Raw genomic sequence first — 19,366 nt, forward strand, 5'->3', positions numbered from 1 at the left:
TGCATATGGAGAGGTGTATATAGTATGGAAGGATATTGAAAGGACCAAGTTACGTTCAGACAGATTTAAATTAAAATTAACTGTTCGACGAGATGTCTGGCCTCCTGTCTCTCTATCTCTTTGCTTTTTCGTAGCTCTCTTTTGTATTCCGTTTACACATTCATATTCTGTCGTCGTTGCATTCGCGTCTTTGTCGCTCGTTTTCGCAGCCAGTTTCAATAAAGCGTTCATTACACTCGAAAATGTGCTTCCAACCGCGATGCCGAAAATGAATGTTGTATATAAATATGTATTCTATGACTACCCACATTTCGGGTGTCTCTACACTGGTTAGCACAAGCCTGTATAGTTAAGTTTAATCGATTGCAAATTCATTGTGAAACAACTGTGTTTACTCAAATTCATTTATGTAAATATGAACATGTGGTTTCACGTTTATATGTATTTAAAAAGTAATTAGCACATAGCGTGATGAAGCATTTTTACATCATGTAAACAGCACATATGTATACGTATGTGTATATGTAGATATAACCCTGCTATTTTAAATAACGGCAAAGGCGAACGAACTTTAATGTTCGTCCCAACTTAGTTTTGTTTAAGAAAATTAATACATCTGCTCTCGTCATATTTGATATTATATATTTTTAATACTTGCTGCATTGCATTTTAATTTGTATAATATGCCAACAAAAAAAGCCAAAACCTGTTTGTTGTCTTTAAACTCTGTTCTTCATAATTGTTTATTTGTAATTAATTTGGAGAAAAGTTAAAAAATACGTTTTTAGCTAAATCATTAGCTTAGAGCAAAGGAAAAAATAATAAACATGTAAGGAAAGTTCGGGTGCAACCGAACATTTTATACTCTCGCAATTTATTGCTTTATTTTTATTAAGATAACACACAATTTGACCCATATATTCGGCATAAAGTACAATATAATTACGAAAATCCTCATATATAGTATACATATAGGCTGAGGTAATTACTGAACCAATTTCACTCATTTTCACCACCAACATACATTATATCTAAGATTATATACTCGCTTAATTTGGCTAAGATATTTCACATATTAACCGATTTAAACCCAAATAACCTATAATTAGGGATATCGGAGCTGGGGGAAGTTAACCATTTTTGGTACAGAGACACACTATTAGAAGAAAAAGATTTCCTATGAATTAAACTAAGATATCTGAGAGAATTACCGATATTTTCGGTGAAAAATTACACTAAGGTACTAAGTTCTTCATATTCGATATCCGGGGAATTGAAAAGTTATAGTCCGTTTTCGACAATATTTTCACAAGTGATACCACTGATCATATAAAGTATTTGTGTATAGTTTTATTCCGCGATCTTCAATGGTTTCTAATGTATATATTATAAAGTGAACGAATCAGATGGACTATATTATATACCGAATTTCATTGAAATCTTTTGAGTAGTTCCTGAGATATGATTTTTGAACCATAAGTGGGCAATGGTACGCCCATTTTCCATTTTGTAAAAAAATCTGAGTGCAGCTTTCTTCTGTAAAATTTAGTGTTTCTGATGTTTTTCGTGAGTTAACGCACTTTTAGTAATTTTCAACCTAACCTTTGAATGGGAGGTGGGCGTGGTTATTATACGATTTCATACGATGGTCGTGGCAGTGGACCGATTTTCCATTTAGTTTAGTTTTATGACTTACAAACAACCGTTATGTGAACAAAACTAGTATACTCTCTTTATCAACTTTGTTGCGAGAGTATAAAAATCGGTTTCAATTCGGCAGAGGTTTTTACGAAAAAATAGCAAACTTTAAAAAGTTGTAATTGAAAAAAAAAAAACAAATTTCCTGAAGGCCGGTCTAAAATTTGGCAGTGAAAACCAGTTAAGAAACGCTTTTGAAGTTTTGAGTGACAATAAAGCTTCCTGTAAAACCACGCAACTTCTTCATACAATGTCAAATTCGAATTGATGTAAGGACAATATCCCACAGATGTTTTATAATTTTGTCAGACAATAAAAAATCTAGTTTTGATGCCATGAAACCCAAATTACTCATTAACATTAAAAATTAAAAATTACGAAATATAAATATACAAATTAGGATGAGATTGTATAAAAGGGATGGATAAATAGATGTGATTACTATTAGTTTAAAAGTTGATTTTATGTCGGTATTCCCAAAGAGCCACTTATATAGTTTATTGATTTCAAAACAAATATATATGAAATATATATACATTAGGGTGGGTCAATTTGATTGGTAAAAATAAAATGCACCAAGCGGTTATCAAAATCGTAAACTACGATGAATTCTAAGAAAATTTGCCCAAGAAACCATGGGTCTAAAATCAAAATGGAGCTTCCGGTTTTTAACGAGAAACTTTTCATTTTGTTTTTTTTATATGTTACCTATCCACCCATACACATATATACACAAAAAAATAAAATAAATACACGGTTTGCTACCAGTTTATCACCTACCCTCTACATGAGCCTTTTGGATGTAATACTAACTAGCATACCAATGGAATTAATATACATATACCAATGGAAAGTCGGTAGGCTAAATTTGGTATCATCGCCACTGCACCTACTCTCCCTTTTATATTTATCTCTTTTCCCTCTTTTTTTTTTGTTTTTTTTCAGATTTGGTAGTTGTTTCCTTTAGATTAGGTTTTGTGTATACTATGTATATGGCGACAGGTTTTACTTATTTTCCGTCATTCAAATGTTTGCTTTATTTTCTGAATTTGTTTGTGTAGAATTATAACCACGCAGTTTTGCCTATATATTACAGACATTTTATCTTATCACACCCTTGTGGTTGCCAATATAACGTTACCATCGTCCAAAATTGCAGTAAAACCATAACTCTTTGTGTACGCAGATATTGCATAGCATAGACGGTTCAAGTGAAAGGTAATGGTAGGGTATGTTAGGATGTAAGCCAGCCATACAACTGATTAAAATTCAATAAAGACTCTAAGGGCGAATAGCTGCGATAATCGATTTCTTTTTCTTGTTTTGTTTCAGTGGTTGTTACTGAGTTTTCATTTTTATGAATACGACATATACATTAGTTATATTACGCTTCAACAGAAAGGTGTCTCAAATATTGAATTATTTTTGGTTGTCACTAACAATTTGTTTTTGATTTGTAGTATTTACGTTTTAAACTTCAAAATTATTATTTAATTTTCTCTCAAATGAAAGAATGACTTGGATTCGGTAACATCTGGCAAATATTATATATTCAGGTTTCGTTTTGTTTTGCCCAGTGTAGCTTCTGTTTTGACTAGTCATTAGTAATGAAGCGTGGCAAAACAAAATTACGTTCACCATTCTCTAAGCGCCCACTCCCCCAAAACACGAAATCATAAGGACACAGGCGAACAATATGCGCGAGTTTTCGAAAACAAAGACAAAGACAGTATACATGTGACCGACACGATTAAGGTAGCAGAAAATGAAAGTTTATGCATTCACAGCCAAGCGTAACAGCAACAGCAAATTGTGAATACTCTTGAAATTCTTAGTACACACTGAAAAGTGACAAGAGCAGAAAACAAGAAGGGAAACAAATGCCTTTTGCGCCACGAAATTTTAACCCTGAAGATGTCAAGTCGGCAAGTTTGTAGGTAGTGGGTTTTGTATTCAGAGATGAATGTTGTTAATGGTGACTGGGGCTTAAGTATCATGTGGTAGAGGGAGTTTGCTAATAATTTATGTTTATTAAATTTATTTAAATTTAATCAGTACGATGCACATAATGTGTCTGTAATGCCTTATTAACATTTCAGTCACCGTGCAATCTTCTCCTTCATTCTTGCCATCAATTTGGTGGTTGCAGTAGAACGAAAGAAAACCGGTTTGGTTTGTCCTTTCGGTTGCAACCATAGCCAAAATGGCTTTTGTGTTTGTAAATTTCTGGCACCGTAAATAAGGGTGTGTATTTTAATATAATGGCGTATAAACGTACTAATTTCTGATCACATAACCCTCTTTCCATATAAATACTTACTATATAAACGTATAGTATTTTTTTCTAAGGCAATAAGAGCTCAGCAAAAACCTGCTGCCTTCTATACGAGACGAATAGAGAAATATCTGTTTGTTGCATTTTCATGTGTATTAGGAAATAGCTCTTGAAATGTTATAGTAGTAAGGTATTCTAATGAAATTATTAACATTAGAATGCCATCGCCGTTACCGCTTTAAAGCATAATGAAAGAAATATATATTGCGATGAATTTCTTTCTATTGAGTTCTGAAAATAAAAAAAAACGATGAACCTTGATTAAAATATCTTTTGAGAGTTTGCATTGGAAAATTGCATTTAAATATAAAATATCAGCACTACTTTCCTACCTTCATGTTTATTTACAATTTATGGAATAGACTATACATGTGGCATATATTTTATATTTGCTGGTTTAAAAGCGCGAAACAAATCATACAAAACGAAAAAATCGGTCACTCACCATAATTAATTTGTATGACCGTCAATGCTTAGCGAACAAATAGGTTTAGGCCGTTTACGTTTTTATGATGCCACTTTGGTATAGTTTTTGTTATTACAATTGTTGGTAAGTGTTCTGTGCCAGCATTAGCGAACTAAATAATGTTCTCATATGGGTTTTGCCTTTTTCACAGCAAATGATTAATGACGTGTTACAAAAAAGGTGCTGCCATTTACAACTCAATTATAAGCTTCGGTCGTAAAATACGGTGATTAACTTTTATAATGCTGCTGTGCTTTGTATATTGTATGTATGAGCATGCTATATGTATGTGTGTGCTGTAATTATATGTATTGTGTTCTGGTGTTTCATTTGGGATATAAAATATCCAAAAGTGGTCATTAAAGTGGCAAATTAAGTTTTTATAATGGTTATAAAAGTAATAGACTGATCCAAATTTTTCACATTCCTTACCTATTTAAAATAAAGGAGTGAAGGAATTGAATTCGATCGCTATGTGGTTTAAGTATAGAAAACAGAGATCAGTTATTTATACCTATAAATTAACGATATTATTAGAAAATCTTCCCAAACCCCATTTAATATTTCATTTGGATATCTCTCCTTATACACCATATATCAATATTTAAAATTAGCGATAATTATCAACTATTTGAAATTGTTAAATTTAACTCATTATATATGTACATATTTAGGAACTACTGCGAAAATCGCACTTGCCATATGACATGAAGTTAGGACATTAAATTGTGTACATACATACATACACTACTATTAAATATTCAATATGTTTACGATGATTTTGTATCTATGCGAGGATAATGAAATAATCGGATAAGAGAAAAACATGTTTTCAGAACTTAATATCTGTAATCTATAAATCCATGGGAATATGACTTTTTAGTATTGAAAATATTAAAATGAAATGTTTGATCGGCTAAAAACTAAAATTCGTTTGTCACTTATAAAAAAATTGACTTATTATATGGTTTACGCTATGAGTTCTTATAACAAAATGTTATTATTCTTTTCTCATTCTGGCATCTTTTTTTTCGCACTTGCCAACGAGGCAATTGTTTATTTTTTAGAAAAGGTACTTCCCGGATGGCATGTTGAAAGCAATATGTAAACATTTTCTCATACAAAGGCGTTGTATCGAAGTCATCGCTTATAGTATGAAAAAAAATATGTGCCGGCAAGAACTACCGTTCTATGTTATCATTGTCCGCATGTACCGACATAATTTGTTATACTTTGAATTAAAGTTAATGTTTTTTTGGGCCATTTCTATTTCAACAATTTCTTTATGTATATTCAAATATAACAGCAATCGTTAATAAATTATGCAATGTAAACATGTTAGAATTTGAATTGAACTGAATGCCAAAAGTAAAAGACAAAGCGGCACCGCGTGTTTATTAAAACGCATACATTTTTATATATGCATGCCTTAACCGACGCACAAGGGAATTATTAAAAGACAAGTAAGGAAAGAAAGGCTAAGTTCGGGTGCAACCGAACATTTAATACTCTCGCAATTTATTGCTATATTTTTATTAACAAATACACAATTTGACCCATATATTCGGCATAAATATATTTCACATATTAACCAATTTATAAGCTATTAAGCTCTTCGTATTTTTTAAAATCCTATAATTAGGTATATACATATATAAGGGAAGTTATGACCCGATTTTAACCTATTCTGGTACAGAAACTCACTATTAGAAGAAAAATATTTCCTCTGAATTAAATTAAGATACCTGAGAGATTTACCGATATTTTCGGTGAAAAGTTACCATGGGGCACTGAGTTCTTCATATTCGATATCCGGGGAATGAAAAGTTATAGTCCGATTTCGACAGTATTTGTGTAAAGTTTTATTTTGCTATTTTCATTGGTTCTTTATGTATATATTATAAAGTGAAGAAATACGATGGAATTCGAAAATGAGTTGTATGGGAAGTTGTCGTAGTTGTGAACCGATTTCGTCCACACGTGTCATCAGGGTGTCAAGAAAATATTATATACCGAATTTCATTGAAATCTGTCGAGTAGATCCTGAGATATGGTGGGCGACGCCACGCCCATTTTCCATTTTGTAAAAAAATCTCAGTGCAGCTTCCTTCTGCTATTATGTCTGTGAAATTTAGTGTTTCTGATGTTTTTCGTTAGTGAGTTAACCCACTTTTAGTAATTTTCAACCTAAACTTTGTATGGGAGGTGGGCGTGGTTAATATGCGATTTCAACTATTTTCATGGTGTGTGGTGGGGTACTTAAGATAACCGACTGCATAAAGTTTGGTTTATATTGCTTTATTGGTTTGCGAGATACATACAAATAACCGATTTTGGGGCGGGGCCACGCCCACTTCCCCAAAAGAATTACATCCAAATATGCCCCTTCCTAGTGCGATCCTTTATTCTAAATTTTACTTTTATAACTTTATTTATGGCTTAGTTATGACACTTTATAGGTTTTTGGATTTCTTTATTTTAAGGGCGTGGCAATGGTCCGATTTTGCCCATTTTCGAAAGCAACCTCCTCAGGGTGCCAAGGAATACGTGTTCCAAGTTTCGTTAAGATATCTCAATTTTTACTCAAGTTATCGGTTGCACGGACAGACGGACGGACAGACAGACATTCGGATTTTGACTCGTCTCGTCACCCTGACCATTTTGATATATATAACCCTATATCTAACTCGTTTAGTTTTATGACTTACAAACAACCGTTATGTGAACAAAACTATAATACTCTCTTAGCAACTTTTGTTGCGAGAGTATAATAAATTTAAAAACCTTCATATGCAAGATCGACATTTTATAATGTTTCTAAAACAATGTGGTTTTTATATAATAAGCTAGTTTATCTTCTCTTTTTTTATTATTTGATTAATTTCTCTCACAAGTATTAGATTTACCTTTGAGGCAATATCTATACATATATATTGATATACATATATATTGAATTACATATGATCTGATCTGATGATCTGAAGATATGTCTTTCATAATTGGAATACAGTTCATGTAAGTTTATAATATGATCGAAAATTATATTATTGAAAGTATAAACTCAAAAGAACCGGTTACTTTGCAGCTATCAAGCGGAATTCTAAAAATGTAAAAGTGTAGTGCCATACTTACACCACAATTGTATAAGGCTACTGGATAATAAGCCCGAGTTTATATATTTGACAATTATTTTGAAAGTACTTGGTAGCATTTTTCAAATGTGAGTGACAAGTTGTGCAGTTAAAAACACAAATACGTGAACAAAAATAATTTATTTGAATTAAAATATAAAAAGGAACTATTTTAAGTAGTTTTGAATTACTTTTCACAAGTCGGAATGAAAGCATGAATGTCGCATTAATTCGACGGTTAATTAGAGATCGTTCCAATCCTTTGAATCTTCAACTTGTGAAGTACGCAAACATTAAAATGTTTGTTATGTTTACTATATTTTGTATATTTTCAAATTGATTTTAAAGGTATTTCGGTATATCAACCAAAGCATTTTCATACTTGTTGGCCGCATTTTAAATCCATCAACTGCTGTCCCTCCAATTCTGAAGATTTGAGCAGCGATACGACTCTTTGCTGAAGGTATCTATCAGAAATGCCAAGGAAAAGACTTCAGATTTTCACAACCAAAATAAAATGTCAGTGATTCTTACAGAAGTGACCACTTTGATGCTGGAGAAAATATACCAAAATATATAAAATTTAACATCAGTGTATAAGAGCAAAATACTACTAAAATAATAAATAATAAGCAATGAAACAGAATTCTCAGGTGTAATCCGATTACAATTAAAATATATATATTGCTTAACTCAAAACTACAATCTATAATGAAAAAACCGGTCTTGATCAGTAGCCTGTTTTTCATAGTTTTGCTAGTAATGCAAAAAAATGGCGACTAGCGATCAATAGCCCGTCATATTCCGTACGGTAGCCTGTAGGCGACTATGTTGAGATTATTACAGGTATATAATAGGGGTGTTAGTTTAATATGCTTTCCCAAAAGAAATTAATCAAATTAAAGCCGGATGTCCATACTTTCTTTAAGAACCGATTCCTGAGTTATGGTATATTAGTTTCATTTTACATGGTATGAACTAACCAATCCAGACCACTATTTCTAATTTGATTGCATACCAATCATGTATAATTTTTACAAAATTATTTAAGACCACATTTTGACTTAATATTCTAGCTTATGTTTATTTATACTTGTGAGTTTTTATATATCGTCTAAATATTCAACAACGTGTGAATGAATACTCCGCCCAATTGTTATTTAGCACTATTGCTACGTTCCAGTGTATCTTGAATCCCATCGTCTTCGACTGAAAAGTACAGTTCGTCGTCTCCTTCATGAATGTAACTAGCATATCCATCCTTCAGAATGAACAATTGTTCTATAAATATTTTATTTTTTTTTTTTGTCATTATCATAATTCAGGTGATAAACTATTCTGAGAGTTGTAGTGCGTTTTGGTAGAATCTTCAGAAAGTCACTATGTCAATTTATTACAAATATTAGTTTTAAATATAGTATGGACAGTATTTTTTAAATGCATAACACTTGCTTATTGTTCTTGCCCATGCTATCACATTATATATACAACAATTTTGATACCAAATCAAAGTTATCATGTAAATGACACCACAAAACTTCCATAAGATGCGATATTTCGTCTTGACAGCGTGCGAAGCATTCAAAATTAAAATGATATATGTATGTATAATTACATGTTATTAATTACGCATTCCATCAGTGTCAGAGGAAAGGGCATGTGTACATATTTTGGGTGTTTATGGTATACCAATCCCACGCGTTTGAAGCAAATTCTTCCAAAATTTAAAGTTAATTTAATTTTTATGTAGGTTAAACTCTTTAAACACGACCGTTCTAATAACGATTCCGTCACCTAACAATTGTTTGGAAGGTATCGGATCTTCATGGCCACAAAAAAAATCATTCATAACCACGCCTACTTATAACTAAATTTTGAATTTCGTCGGATTCGTTCTGTTTGTAATATAAATATAAGTTTGAAGATATCGGAATAAACTTTGCACATATACCCCATTAGAGGTGTGTCATCGTACGTCTAAAACTGTCCACGTCAGGCTATATCTTTTCAAAGTCCCAGATACCAAACATGGGCTACTCACTACCTATAGATAATTTTTTACCGAAAATATCTGTAAAACTTTCAGATATTTTATAGAACATATCGCTCATTTACATGAACAGTGTCACAACTCAAAAAAGTCGATTATGACACTATTCATGTAAATGAGCGATATGTTACTTTTTTGGGCCTCTGTGCCAAAAATCGGTAAAATTAGGAATATCAAATTTCTAGTGATATGAAGCCCACATATATATCTGCTAGTATGTGAGAAGTCTTGAAAAAATGTGTGTACTTTGGGACATAAAATAGTATGGTGGCGATGTGTGGCATGAGTAATGGATATAGGAGGAAGGTCTTTCCGATATTCTAGTGATTTTAATGCCCAATGTGTGGGTCAAATTGTGTGTTAAGTGAATAAAATAAAATAAATAAATTGCGGGCGTATAAAATATTCGGTTACAACCGAACATAATCCTTCCTTACTTGTTTCAAAAATATTTTTATATATTTAAAATACATATCTATGAATATCCTTCGCTTCTAAGTAAGAGTAAAGTAAAATACATATTTATGTGCATAGAATAAGTTATTTATTTCGTTTGTTGCTTTGTTTTGATTGAGATTGTTTATGTTCTATTTTGCATTTAACTACATATTATAACAAATATTTTAGTCATTAGACCTCAAATTTGTATATAATAGTAAGTTATTATTTTATAGACTCCCCTATCTAAAGTAATGAACATTTAAATAAATTAATTATGTGCATATGAAAAACTTGTATAGTTCCACATAATATGAGAAGTCCAATTCGGTTTTAGAGTTTTATTGAACATCTTCGAGACTCGAACCAAAAAGCATACAAATACGTACGTATCTATGTTGAATTTTTCAACTCACCATAGCTGTTATTCGCAGCACATACATATTAATAGAGAGCACAGCGCATGACTAAATGGAAGATTGAAAAGAGCGCTTGGCACCTCCCAATCAGCACCCGTTTGTTGTCATGACAACAGTAAAACGCTGTCGTGTGCATACATTTGTCTCTACCTGTTCGCTCCACAAACCAATATCAGCACAGCAGCCATATTGGATTCCATTGCTACTGCGTGCTCTAAACTCCATAGCCGTAGTAAACTCATTCAGCCCTGCACTCTTGCTTAGTCATTTGATTTTGTTCGCACTGGTACTACTTCTGCGTGACTTCCAGTGCAGTGCCCTATCTCTCTTTGACGTACACATATATTTGTTGTAAATTTAATCGCCTTACTCGCTCTCAGATTTCTTCTTTAAAGCATTTATATCATGATTGCATGATAGAAAAAGAAGCAAAATTATTGTTGTTAATTGTTATAGTTGTCCGCATGCAATTTTTGAGTAAATGCGTGTAAACCGAATTTACATACATAATGTATGTATATATAATTACGAATATTTACAGAAGTATGTCTACTGAAATTTTTAAGATTTAATTATGTTCTGAATTATTTATATAACGTAATTATTTATAGTAGCTCACTAAGCACTTAAATTTGAAGGTAATTTCAGAAAAGCACTTATGGATGTCCGATTTTAAATTATCACCTTTAGATTCAGAGAGTTAGTATATCAATATATTTAATATAGGAATTTTCTGTTATTGTAAAGGAGTATAGATCTCTGATAAAAAATCTTAAGACATCGCTATCCTCCACTGCCGAGTGGTTAGTAGACTTATTAATCCCACTACTCCAGAGCACAAAGCAGTCTTATAGTTCAAGAGCACTCAATATATGTGAACTGTGTGTAGTTTTAGTCTGTGTTGATTAAAATGAATCTTTCTGTCATCAATTATTTAACGTGCATCCTCGAGTACGTATGTACAGTCCTACGTTAAAAAATGCTCGATAGTTTGAAGCGCAGTTTTCAACAAATTTAATTTATAGATTTATTGCCCATTGCTAATGCTTTAGTATATTCCTGCGATCAAACACGCCTAAAAAGAAGGGATATTTCTGCGTACTAAAGAGCAACGTTTTACGAATACAGCTCAATCACTTGGTTGAGCGTGTCTAGTTTTTAAATAGATTTAAGATTTTATAACTTGTTGTTAGGCTTAAAAAGAAGCAGATTCAATAAATAAGGAAATATTGAAAAAAAAAAATAAAAAATGTATTAATGAAGAAAGGGTTTTTGTACTGTTTCGCCCGTTTAAAATTAGATGCACAGTTTTGCAAAACATAGTCTTGTATGTGTATTTTGTTCACAATAAAATTATACGCTTTAAAATTGTTATTTTACTTCGCACAGCACCGTAAACACCTTAATCTAAATAAACACATTTTCCCTTAAAAAGGAATGCATGAAGTTACGACTTATCGCGTTTTCTGCGAAAATCAAATAGAGGTATGAGGATGCTTACCTGGAAGGTAAAAAATGCAGATGCAAAAAAAAAACAAATAAAAAGTGAGCAGTGAAAAAAAAATCGACTACCAACCGAATATAGAAACAATTTGCACATAAAGAAATTTTGATTTCCTAAACATAAACAGTAAACTGTGCGCCCGTCGCGGCATACCGCTGAACTGCTTAAAGTATAAACCCACGAAAAATGAAAACGGCAAAACAGTAAGTGCACTAACACGGTAAAAAATTCACACAGGTAGCGTGAAAAATCGGTAGTAATAAAATAAGAGGTAAAAAGTGAAATATATGAAAGAACATGTATCCAACAAAAAGTACAGGACAAAAGTGAAACAAAGCAGGTGGTCGAACGACTTGACGCATCAAGTTGTAGAATACACTCACGCTTTGGAAACATTTACAGTGCATTCGAAACAAATGAGAGCTACAAGCTGAAGCACAGCAGTACATCAGCAAAACAAACAAATAAACAACACCAGTACAGCTAAGCTATGTTGGCAAAGACATGCTGCGTACTAAAACGAATGCATGAGTTTTCACCCTTTAGCTACGCCAATAGTAACAGATATGAAGAAAGCATTTTGCCAAAAATTTAAACGAAGACTCTCACAAAGGGATGAATTGGAAGATGGAGTAAATAACAACATATACGAGTCGAGTGGTTTTTACAAATTCAACCAAATTCAAATTTGATGATACAATTTCTTTAATAAATACTAAAAATCAGGATTCTGTAAGAAAATGTTTAGGATGTCGCCAACTTACTAGAATATTCCTCCAATCGTTAAAGTATATCATTAACACAATTTACCTATACGTATATAGAAGCATTTACTTTTAGTTTTTCTCAAAAACTTTGTGATTTACTGTTAAGGTAATACTTTACAATTTAAACATTTATCGAGAAAGTACCATACCAAAATGAAAATAATATTGGATACATTTAAATATTATGTGAGGAATGGCTTTCCATTTGTAATATAAATGGAAATTAGCGAAATTGCAAGCATCGTAATCAAGTTTGTTATCCGGGACATCCAAAGGCCATATTAACAAAAGCTAATTTAAATAAATTCAATTTTTTGCTTTGGTAGCAAGGTTATCTTATATAATGCGGACATAAGATCTCGTGGGATGTGCAAAGTTTAGCACAATGACAGTAGCTCCATAGTAAATGTACAACAAAAGCTCTAAAAAATCTTGTAAACGAATTCTCTTAAAAGTTAGATTAGTTATGTTATGACATTATAGCAGACACTATAAATTAATATAATATTGGTATTTATACATTTTTTAGTAATTTACATTCATTTGTTTTTATTCCAGGTCCTAATGGTTGCCCACGTCGACGTGGTCGTCAAACATATACACGTTTCCAAACACTTGAGTTGGAGAAGGAATTCCATTTTAATCACTACCTAACCCGCCGGCGGCGAATTGAAATCGCCCATGCTCTTTGTCTTACTGAGCGTCAGATAAAAATTTGGTTTCAAAATCGACGCATGAAATTGAAGAAGGAACTACGTGCCGTAAAAGAAATCAACGAACAGGTGGGGTGCTTTATACAGAATTATCATAAAGCGTTACAATATAACCAAGATTATATAAATGTAGCCTAAACATATTTTATAGTTAAGATAAAGGCAGAAGTGTATGAAAATTTAAATGTGATACATATTTATAATTATTGGTACGTTTTTTTGCTCCCGCAACATGTCGCACAGAGCATAACAGTGTTGCTCACTAACCGGTTCTTTGTAACACCTAAAACTACCAGAGTGCTCAGAGTGGCGAGACTATTTGAAATCCGGATGTTTGTCACAATGTCTGTCCGCGCAAGTGATAACATGAGCAAAAATCGAGAGAGATTTTATATATATAACCCACAACTTAATTTAGTTACATACAGCATTCCTCTTAGCACTTCATCACATTATGCAAATGGGCTCCAAATTGCTCAGTACATTTAAAAGTGGTCAAAATATCGGACTATAACTTTTCAAGGTCCCATATACCGAATATGGGGTCAATATATATTACATATTTTCCATAATTTGTTCCCGTGAATGGGGGAAATCGGTTCGGATTACACCTGTCCCCCATTTACTTCATATAACAATTCTGAACTTTATGCAGAATAAATTTATCTTAATAAAATTACGTGGAAACAAAATATTAGGTATTGATCTTCTTCTAGCCACGTGTGTTGTAAATAATTAATCCTTGGTTTAGCCCAGTACACCTATTAAATGATTTGCGCCTATCTGATATAATGAATACATATGCAACAATTGTTTAATATTTCCCTGCCTTAGAGCTTTGCAAATTGTGAGTGTATAACATTTGTGGTTACGCCTAAATTTATTCCTTCTTTATTTGCTTTAGTTCGAATTGTTACCAATAAATGAAAAATTTGTTGAAGGTCCTAGAAAAACATAATCAACAAAAATTACAAAACTTTTAATGCAAAATAAATTTAATTTTCAATTATTTTTCAGGCCCGTCGCGACCGCGAAGAGCAAGAAAAAATGAAAGCTCAAGAGTCCATGAAATCCGCCCAGCAAAACGTCAATAAACAAGTACAGCAACAGCAACAACAGCAGCAACAGCAACAGCATCAACAGCAGCAACAGGATCATCATTCGATCATCGCACACAATTCAGGACACTTGCACCACTCGGTGATTGGTCAGAATGATCTTAAACTAGGTTTGGGAATGGGTGTTGGTGTCGGTTCTGGTGTGGGCGTTAGTGGTGGCCTCGGCAGTAATTTAGGCATGATGAGTGCGCTCGAAAAGAGCAATCATGATTTGCTCAAAGCTGTAAGTAAAGTTACTTCGTAAATTAATAGAAACGCAGGCATCTATAGCGAAAACAGCTGCTGCGAAGGCATACTCAGCTGATTGAAAGTGTAGTGATTAAATACTTCCCTGATGGACATTGATTTAAGCTTGAGAGAAAAGCATTAACACAAATATTAAACGAAAGATGATAACTTAAATACGTAAACATTTTACTTAGTAAATTAGTTGGATAAGCCTGAAAACTATAAATTTATATACTACTATACTTAAATCTAAAGCATCAGATCAGATATTTATATGTATCTGTATAAATAATTATATATATACAAATATATAGAACACACAATACATGCATGCATATTATAAGTAAGATTTTGAAATTTATTTACATCTATACATAAGGCTTGTTAAAATAGCGAAGAAATGTGAAGAAGAGATATGCGAGCAACAGAGCGCAGTTAGTCAAAAATTTTATAAATTAATTGGGGAGAGATGACAGCATTTTGATTCACATTGCGCGAATCGTTCGAGTTTATTTAAAGTTTTGTAAATGAAATTAATAATAATAATTAAATCGATGTTTTTGAATATTTTTGATAACGACCTTCTTTAAAGAAAAGGGCCGTAGTGATAAATCTTTATTACTTCAACAACTTCTTAAAATCAAATAAAATAAATATGTTTGCAATTATAAATTTGTATGCGATTTTTCAATATCAGACCATAAACCAACAACTTATTAGTCATATTCTCTCGACTCCCTATGACGTTTAATATTCCAATAATTAATAATTAATATATATTTTTGCAAAAATTTCTCTCCAATGCCATAATTTAGTGATAATGAGTTGATTAAGTAATAAAATAATGCGTACGAAATGTAATTTAATGCAAGCTCTTTGCTATTAACATCTCATTAATGATAAAAACGACATATTTCGGTAAGTTATAATTATGCGATATTTAAAAAATATATTGTTGCCTGCTTTGGTTTGCAGCATTGACAGAGCCATGATCACCAAAACGGAACAAACAAGAAAATAGAAACTAGTATACATTTTAGCCAGTGACTAAATATAAAACTTAGAACTATGCTTAAAAATTTTACAAAACAACAACAAAACTTAAAGTAGCTGGTACAATGTTTTATAAACATTTGTAGCAAATAAATAATTTACTTCCTTCAGAACTAACATGATTACATACATATATACGGCAACATAAATTTGTGTATTATATATACATGTATACTTGCAACTTCACTTAAATAATTCGTTTGTTGGAGATACAGCGGCAAAGTGTATTAATATAAACTCAAGCCGACATGCAAATAACGAGGAATGACTCAATATACGTATTAGATTTAAGCTCATTATAAATGTAATGTATGCATACATATTTATTATTTACTAAAGTAATAACATTAAATATGAGAATAAATATAAACGCCCACTTAAAGCCAACGTATTAATCGTCTTATCAATAGTTGAAACTAAAATTTGAAAAAAAGATAAATGACTAAATGTAATATATGTAACATAATTAAATTGATCAAGAACACACAAATATTTGAAACAGCGAACAACAGCAAAGCATATATGACGATGTATTGCGTAATGTGAATTAAATAATATATGAACACACCTTCGTATACACAGAATACATTACAATATACTGACATTTGAATTTCCACAGAAATTTAACAACTATTTATGAACGGTATATGGTTACACATGATCACTTCACCCGAATACTATGTTACGGACTAACTCAACTTTCAATATTTTGTAACAATTAAAACAAAGCTATTGATTAAGCTTCTAATCGATAGTTTATTTAAACGTTTTATCTTTTATAAGACAAACTGGTTATAGTACATGGGCTATTTACTTTTCTTCCATTTTCACATTGCTTTAACTAACTATAATTGAAATATGTTCATTTGTTTAATTAAATAAATTCTTGTGTTAACCTTTAAATCTGTTTTCTGTTGAATTTAGTATTTTAAGGTAATTTGAAAGTCTTAATTATATGTAAACGATAGGATATCACACAACTTAATAAATTTTAGTTTATTTTGTTAACATATTAGTTATACGATTTGTAAAAATTTTATAGTTTTCTTAATGAAACAGAAATGCTTGAGAAATTGATTGTGTAAGCAGTAGGATTGATGTATAAAATTTGTGAAAAACCAGTAAGAAACTCTTTGATTCATTGAAAGAAATGAGTGCAAGAGGATATACAATTAAAAATTATACATTTAAAAACAATAACCTGATTTTTATTCTTTCTTTGTGTGTATTTATTCAGTTACTACAGCTTAAATTTTTAATTATAATGAATAACAAAAATTGTGTTTGTAATAATTAATATTATTAATAAGTACTACAATTCGTATTATCTATTGTAGATATAAACAATCAAGCATTAAAAACAAAGTTGAAATTATCAGTATTTTTACTTGAGAACTTTCTTTTAATGTTCACAATGATTTCATTAAACAAAAAATGATTTCTCATGCGCCATTCAATTAATAATTAGTTTTAGATAGGAAAATGTCAGTCGTGTCCACTATTTCCCTATTTGATCCTCAACTGACGGCAATCTACAAAAACACAAGATATGCAAAATTTTTTAGGTTTTCTAAAATGCCTGTTTTATTTAACATATTTCTTGAAACTTTGCATATCATTTTAAAAGAAGAGAATAGCCATCGAACAATAAGTGCATTATAAAAAGGTAAGAGTTTGTTTCAAAATTTTTCAATTACGCAACTCAATTCGTTGTCTGGCAGATTTTTTATCTATATCTTACCAAAAAAGAATTCTTACTTGCTGCCCTAAAACGTTTTTGAAATTTATGACCTTTTGAATAAATTCAGTCTATGATATATATTAGAAATATGAAGATAAAAAACAGATATTATATGAATCTACAAAAATACTACATTAAATATGTGAATGTTTAACATTTATTAAAATAATTATTTCTTTCTTAAATCAAGATCTATTTTGGAACAAAAGTATTTATTTTCTCGAAAAATGTAGTATTCAAAAAAAATCTGTAATAATTAAAACAATATCTGCATATCTTCATCTAGCCCATGATGCAAAAATTATTATTTTTGATTTTTTTTTGATTTTGGGATATATGCTACATTATTTTCAATTATAATAATAACTATAATAATATTGATAGCTCTATTCATAATATTAATAGAATTGTCAATGAAGGCTAAGTTTAACAAATTATTTTCTTTACAACGTCAAAAATATGAAATGATTTAAGCAATCTATCATAATGATGAATATTAAATATCGTCGAATGGTGGTTACGACTTTGTTCTGATATTTTGCAATATTCCTTATTGCACCAATGGTTACCTTATTTTAGTTGCCCTTCAATGTTATGCAAATTTCCCTTGAAATCATCTTATCAGTGCAAGCATAAACAATTATTTTCTATCTAAAGCAAATATGTATATATTTAAACATATACTATATATGAGTACAATGCTCATTCGTATATTGCAGGTACGATTTAACAATAAATATATATAATATCTCATAAATAAACTTGTAAACACATATACGTACCACATACCGAAGAAATACATACATTACAAAATATATATGCCGTTAATAATACTAAAGCCGACTAAAATACGTAAATACTTAACAAATTAAAAAAAAAAAACAAATTTAAAATATATACACATACATATGTATATGTGTGCTTACAATATTAATATCTTTAAACAATACATTCATACGTACATATATCTAGCGGTAATATTCAAGTAACAAAAACCATATATACGTAATTTCTTTACCCGCAAACGCGGTTATTGAAAATAATAATTTGATTGAAATGAATAAAAACTCGAAATCATCTATAATTTTAAAATAGATTAAGTGAGTAAGTATTTAAATTAAAGTATTGGAATATGCTGTATATAATCAAAATAATTGCAAACTTTAAGATAAAATAAACTTTACTAAAAAATAAATCCATCTTGGCTTATTTACAATTTATGCTTTAATTCAAGTTGTCTTATAAACCTTCATTTTATCAGTGGTTTGACAATATGGAAATGTTTAAGTTTGATTAATGATTCCAAAACATGTTGCCCATGAATTAAGCGTTCGTTTTTAGATGAATTAGACGAACGACCTTTGGAATAGGAAGGCAATGTTGATTATGCCCATATTTTTACTTTTATGTTATTTTTTTCATAAATTGAACATTTATTTAAGAAAAACATGTACATTGTACAATTGTATTATTCAAACAAAATATTGTCCATATAAACCTATAACACTTTTGATATTTTTGGCAATTTGTGGATTCAATCTCAAAGGAACTGTGCCAGTTTCGAGGCTAAGAATGAATCGAACTGGCTTTCGATACCATGTTTTTATGTGAAGCGCGTTATGCAACGACCGTAATAAATGGTAGTTAGAAGAGGCACTGGTGGGTGAGGCAAAACTTTCCAGCCGCAGTTTTCCAAAATGTTTTT

General features: G+C 31.0%; 1 protein-coding gene across 4 annotated transcripts in view; it reads left to right on the forward strand.

Moving 5' to 3' along the window:
• Positions 1-18,138, forward strand: part of LOC105217108 (homeobox protein abdominal-A) — a 36,066-nt gene extending 17,928 nt beyond the window's left edge. For all 4 annotated transcript variants that reach the window (XM_011191947.3, XM_054225963.1, XM_054225962.1 and 1 more), the window contains exons 6-7: positions 13,367-13,590; positions 14,539-18,138. In XM_011191947.3, coding sequence (XP_011190249.1) covers positions 13,367-13,590; positions 14,539-14,883 — 569 coding nt within the window. In that variant the 3' untranslated portion in view covers positions 14,884-18,138. The remainder of the gene's footprint in view (positions 1-13,366; positions 13,591-14,538) is intronic.
• Positions 18,139-19,366: the final 1,228 nt, after the last annotated feature.

The sequence above is a fragment of the Zeugodacus cucurbitae genome, chromosome 2, assembly GCF_028554725.1.
Source record: "Zeugodacus cucurbitae isolate PBARC_wt_2022May chromosome 2, idZeuCucr1.2, whole genome shotgun sequence".
Lineage (NCBI taxonomy): Eukaryota > Metazoa > Arthropoda > Insecta > Diptera > Tephritidae > Zeugodacus > Zeugodacus cucurbitae.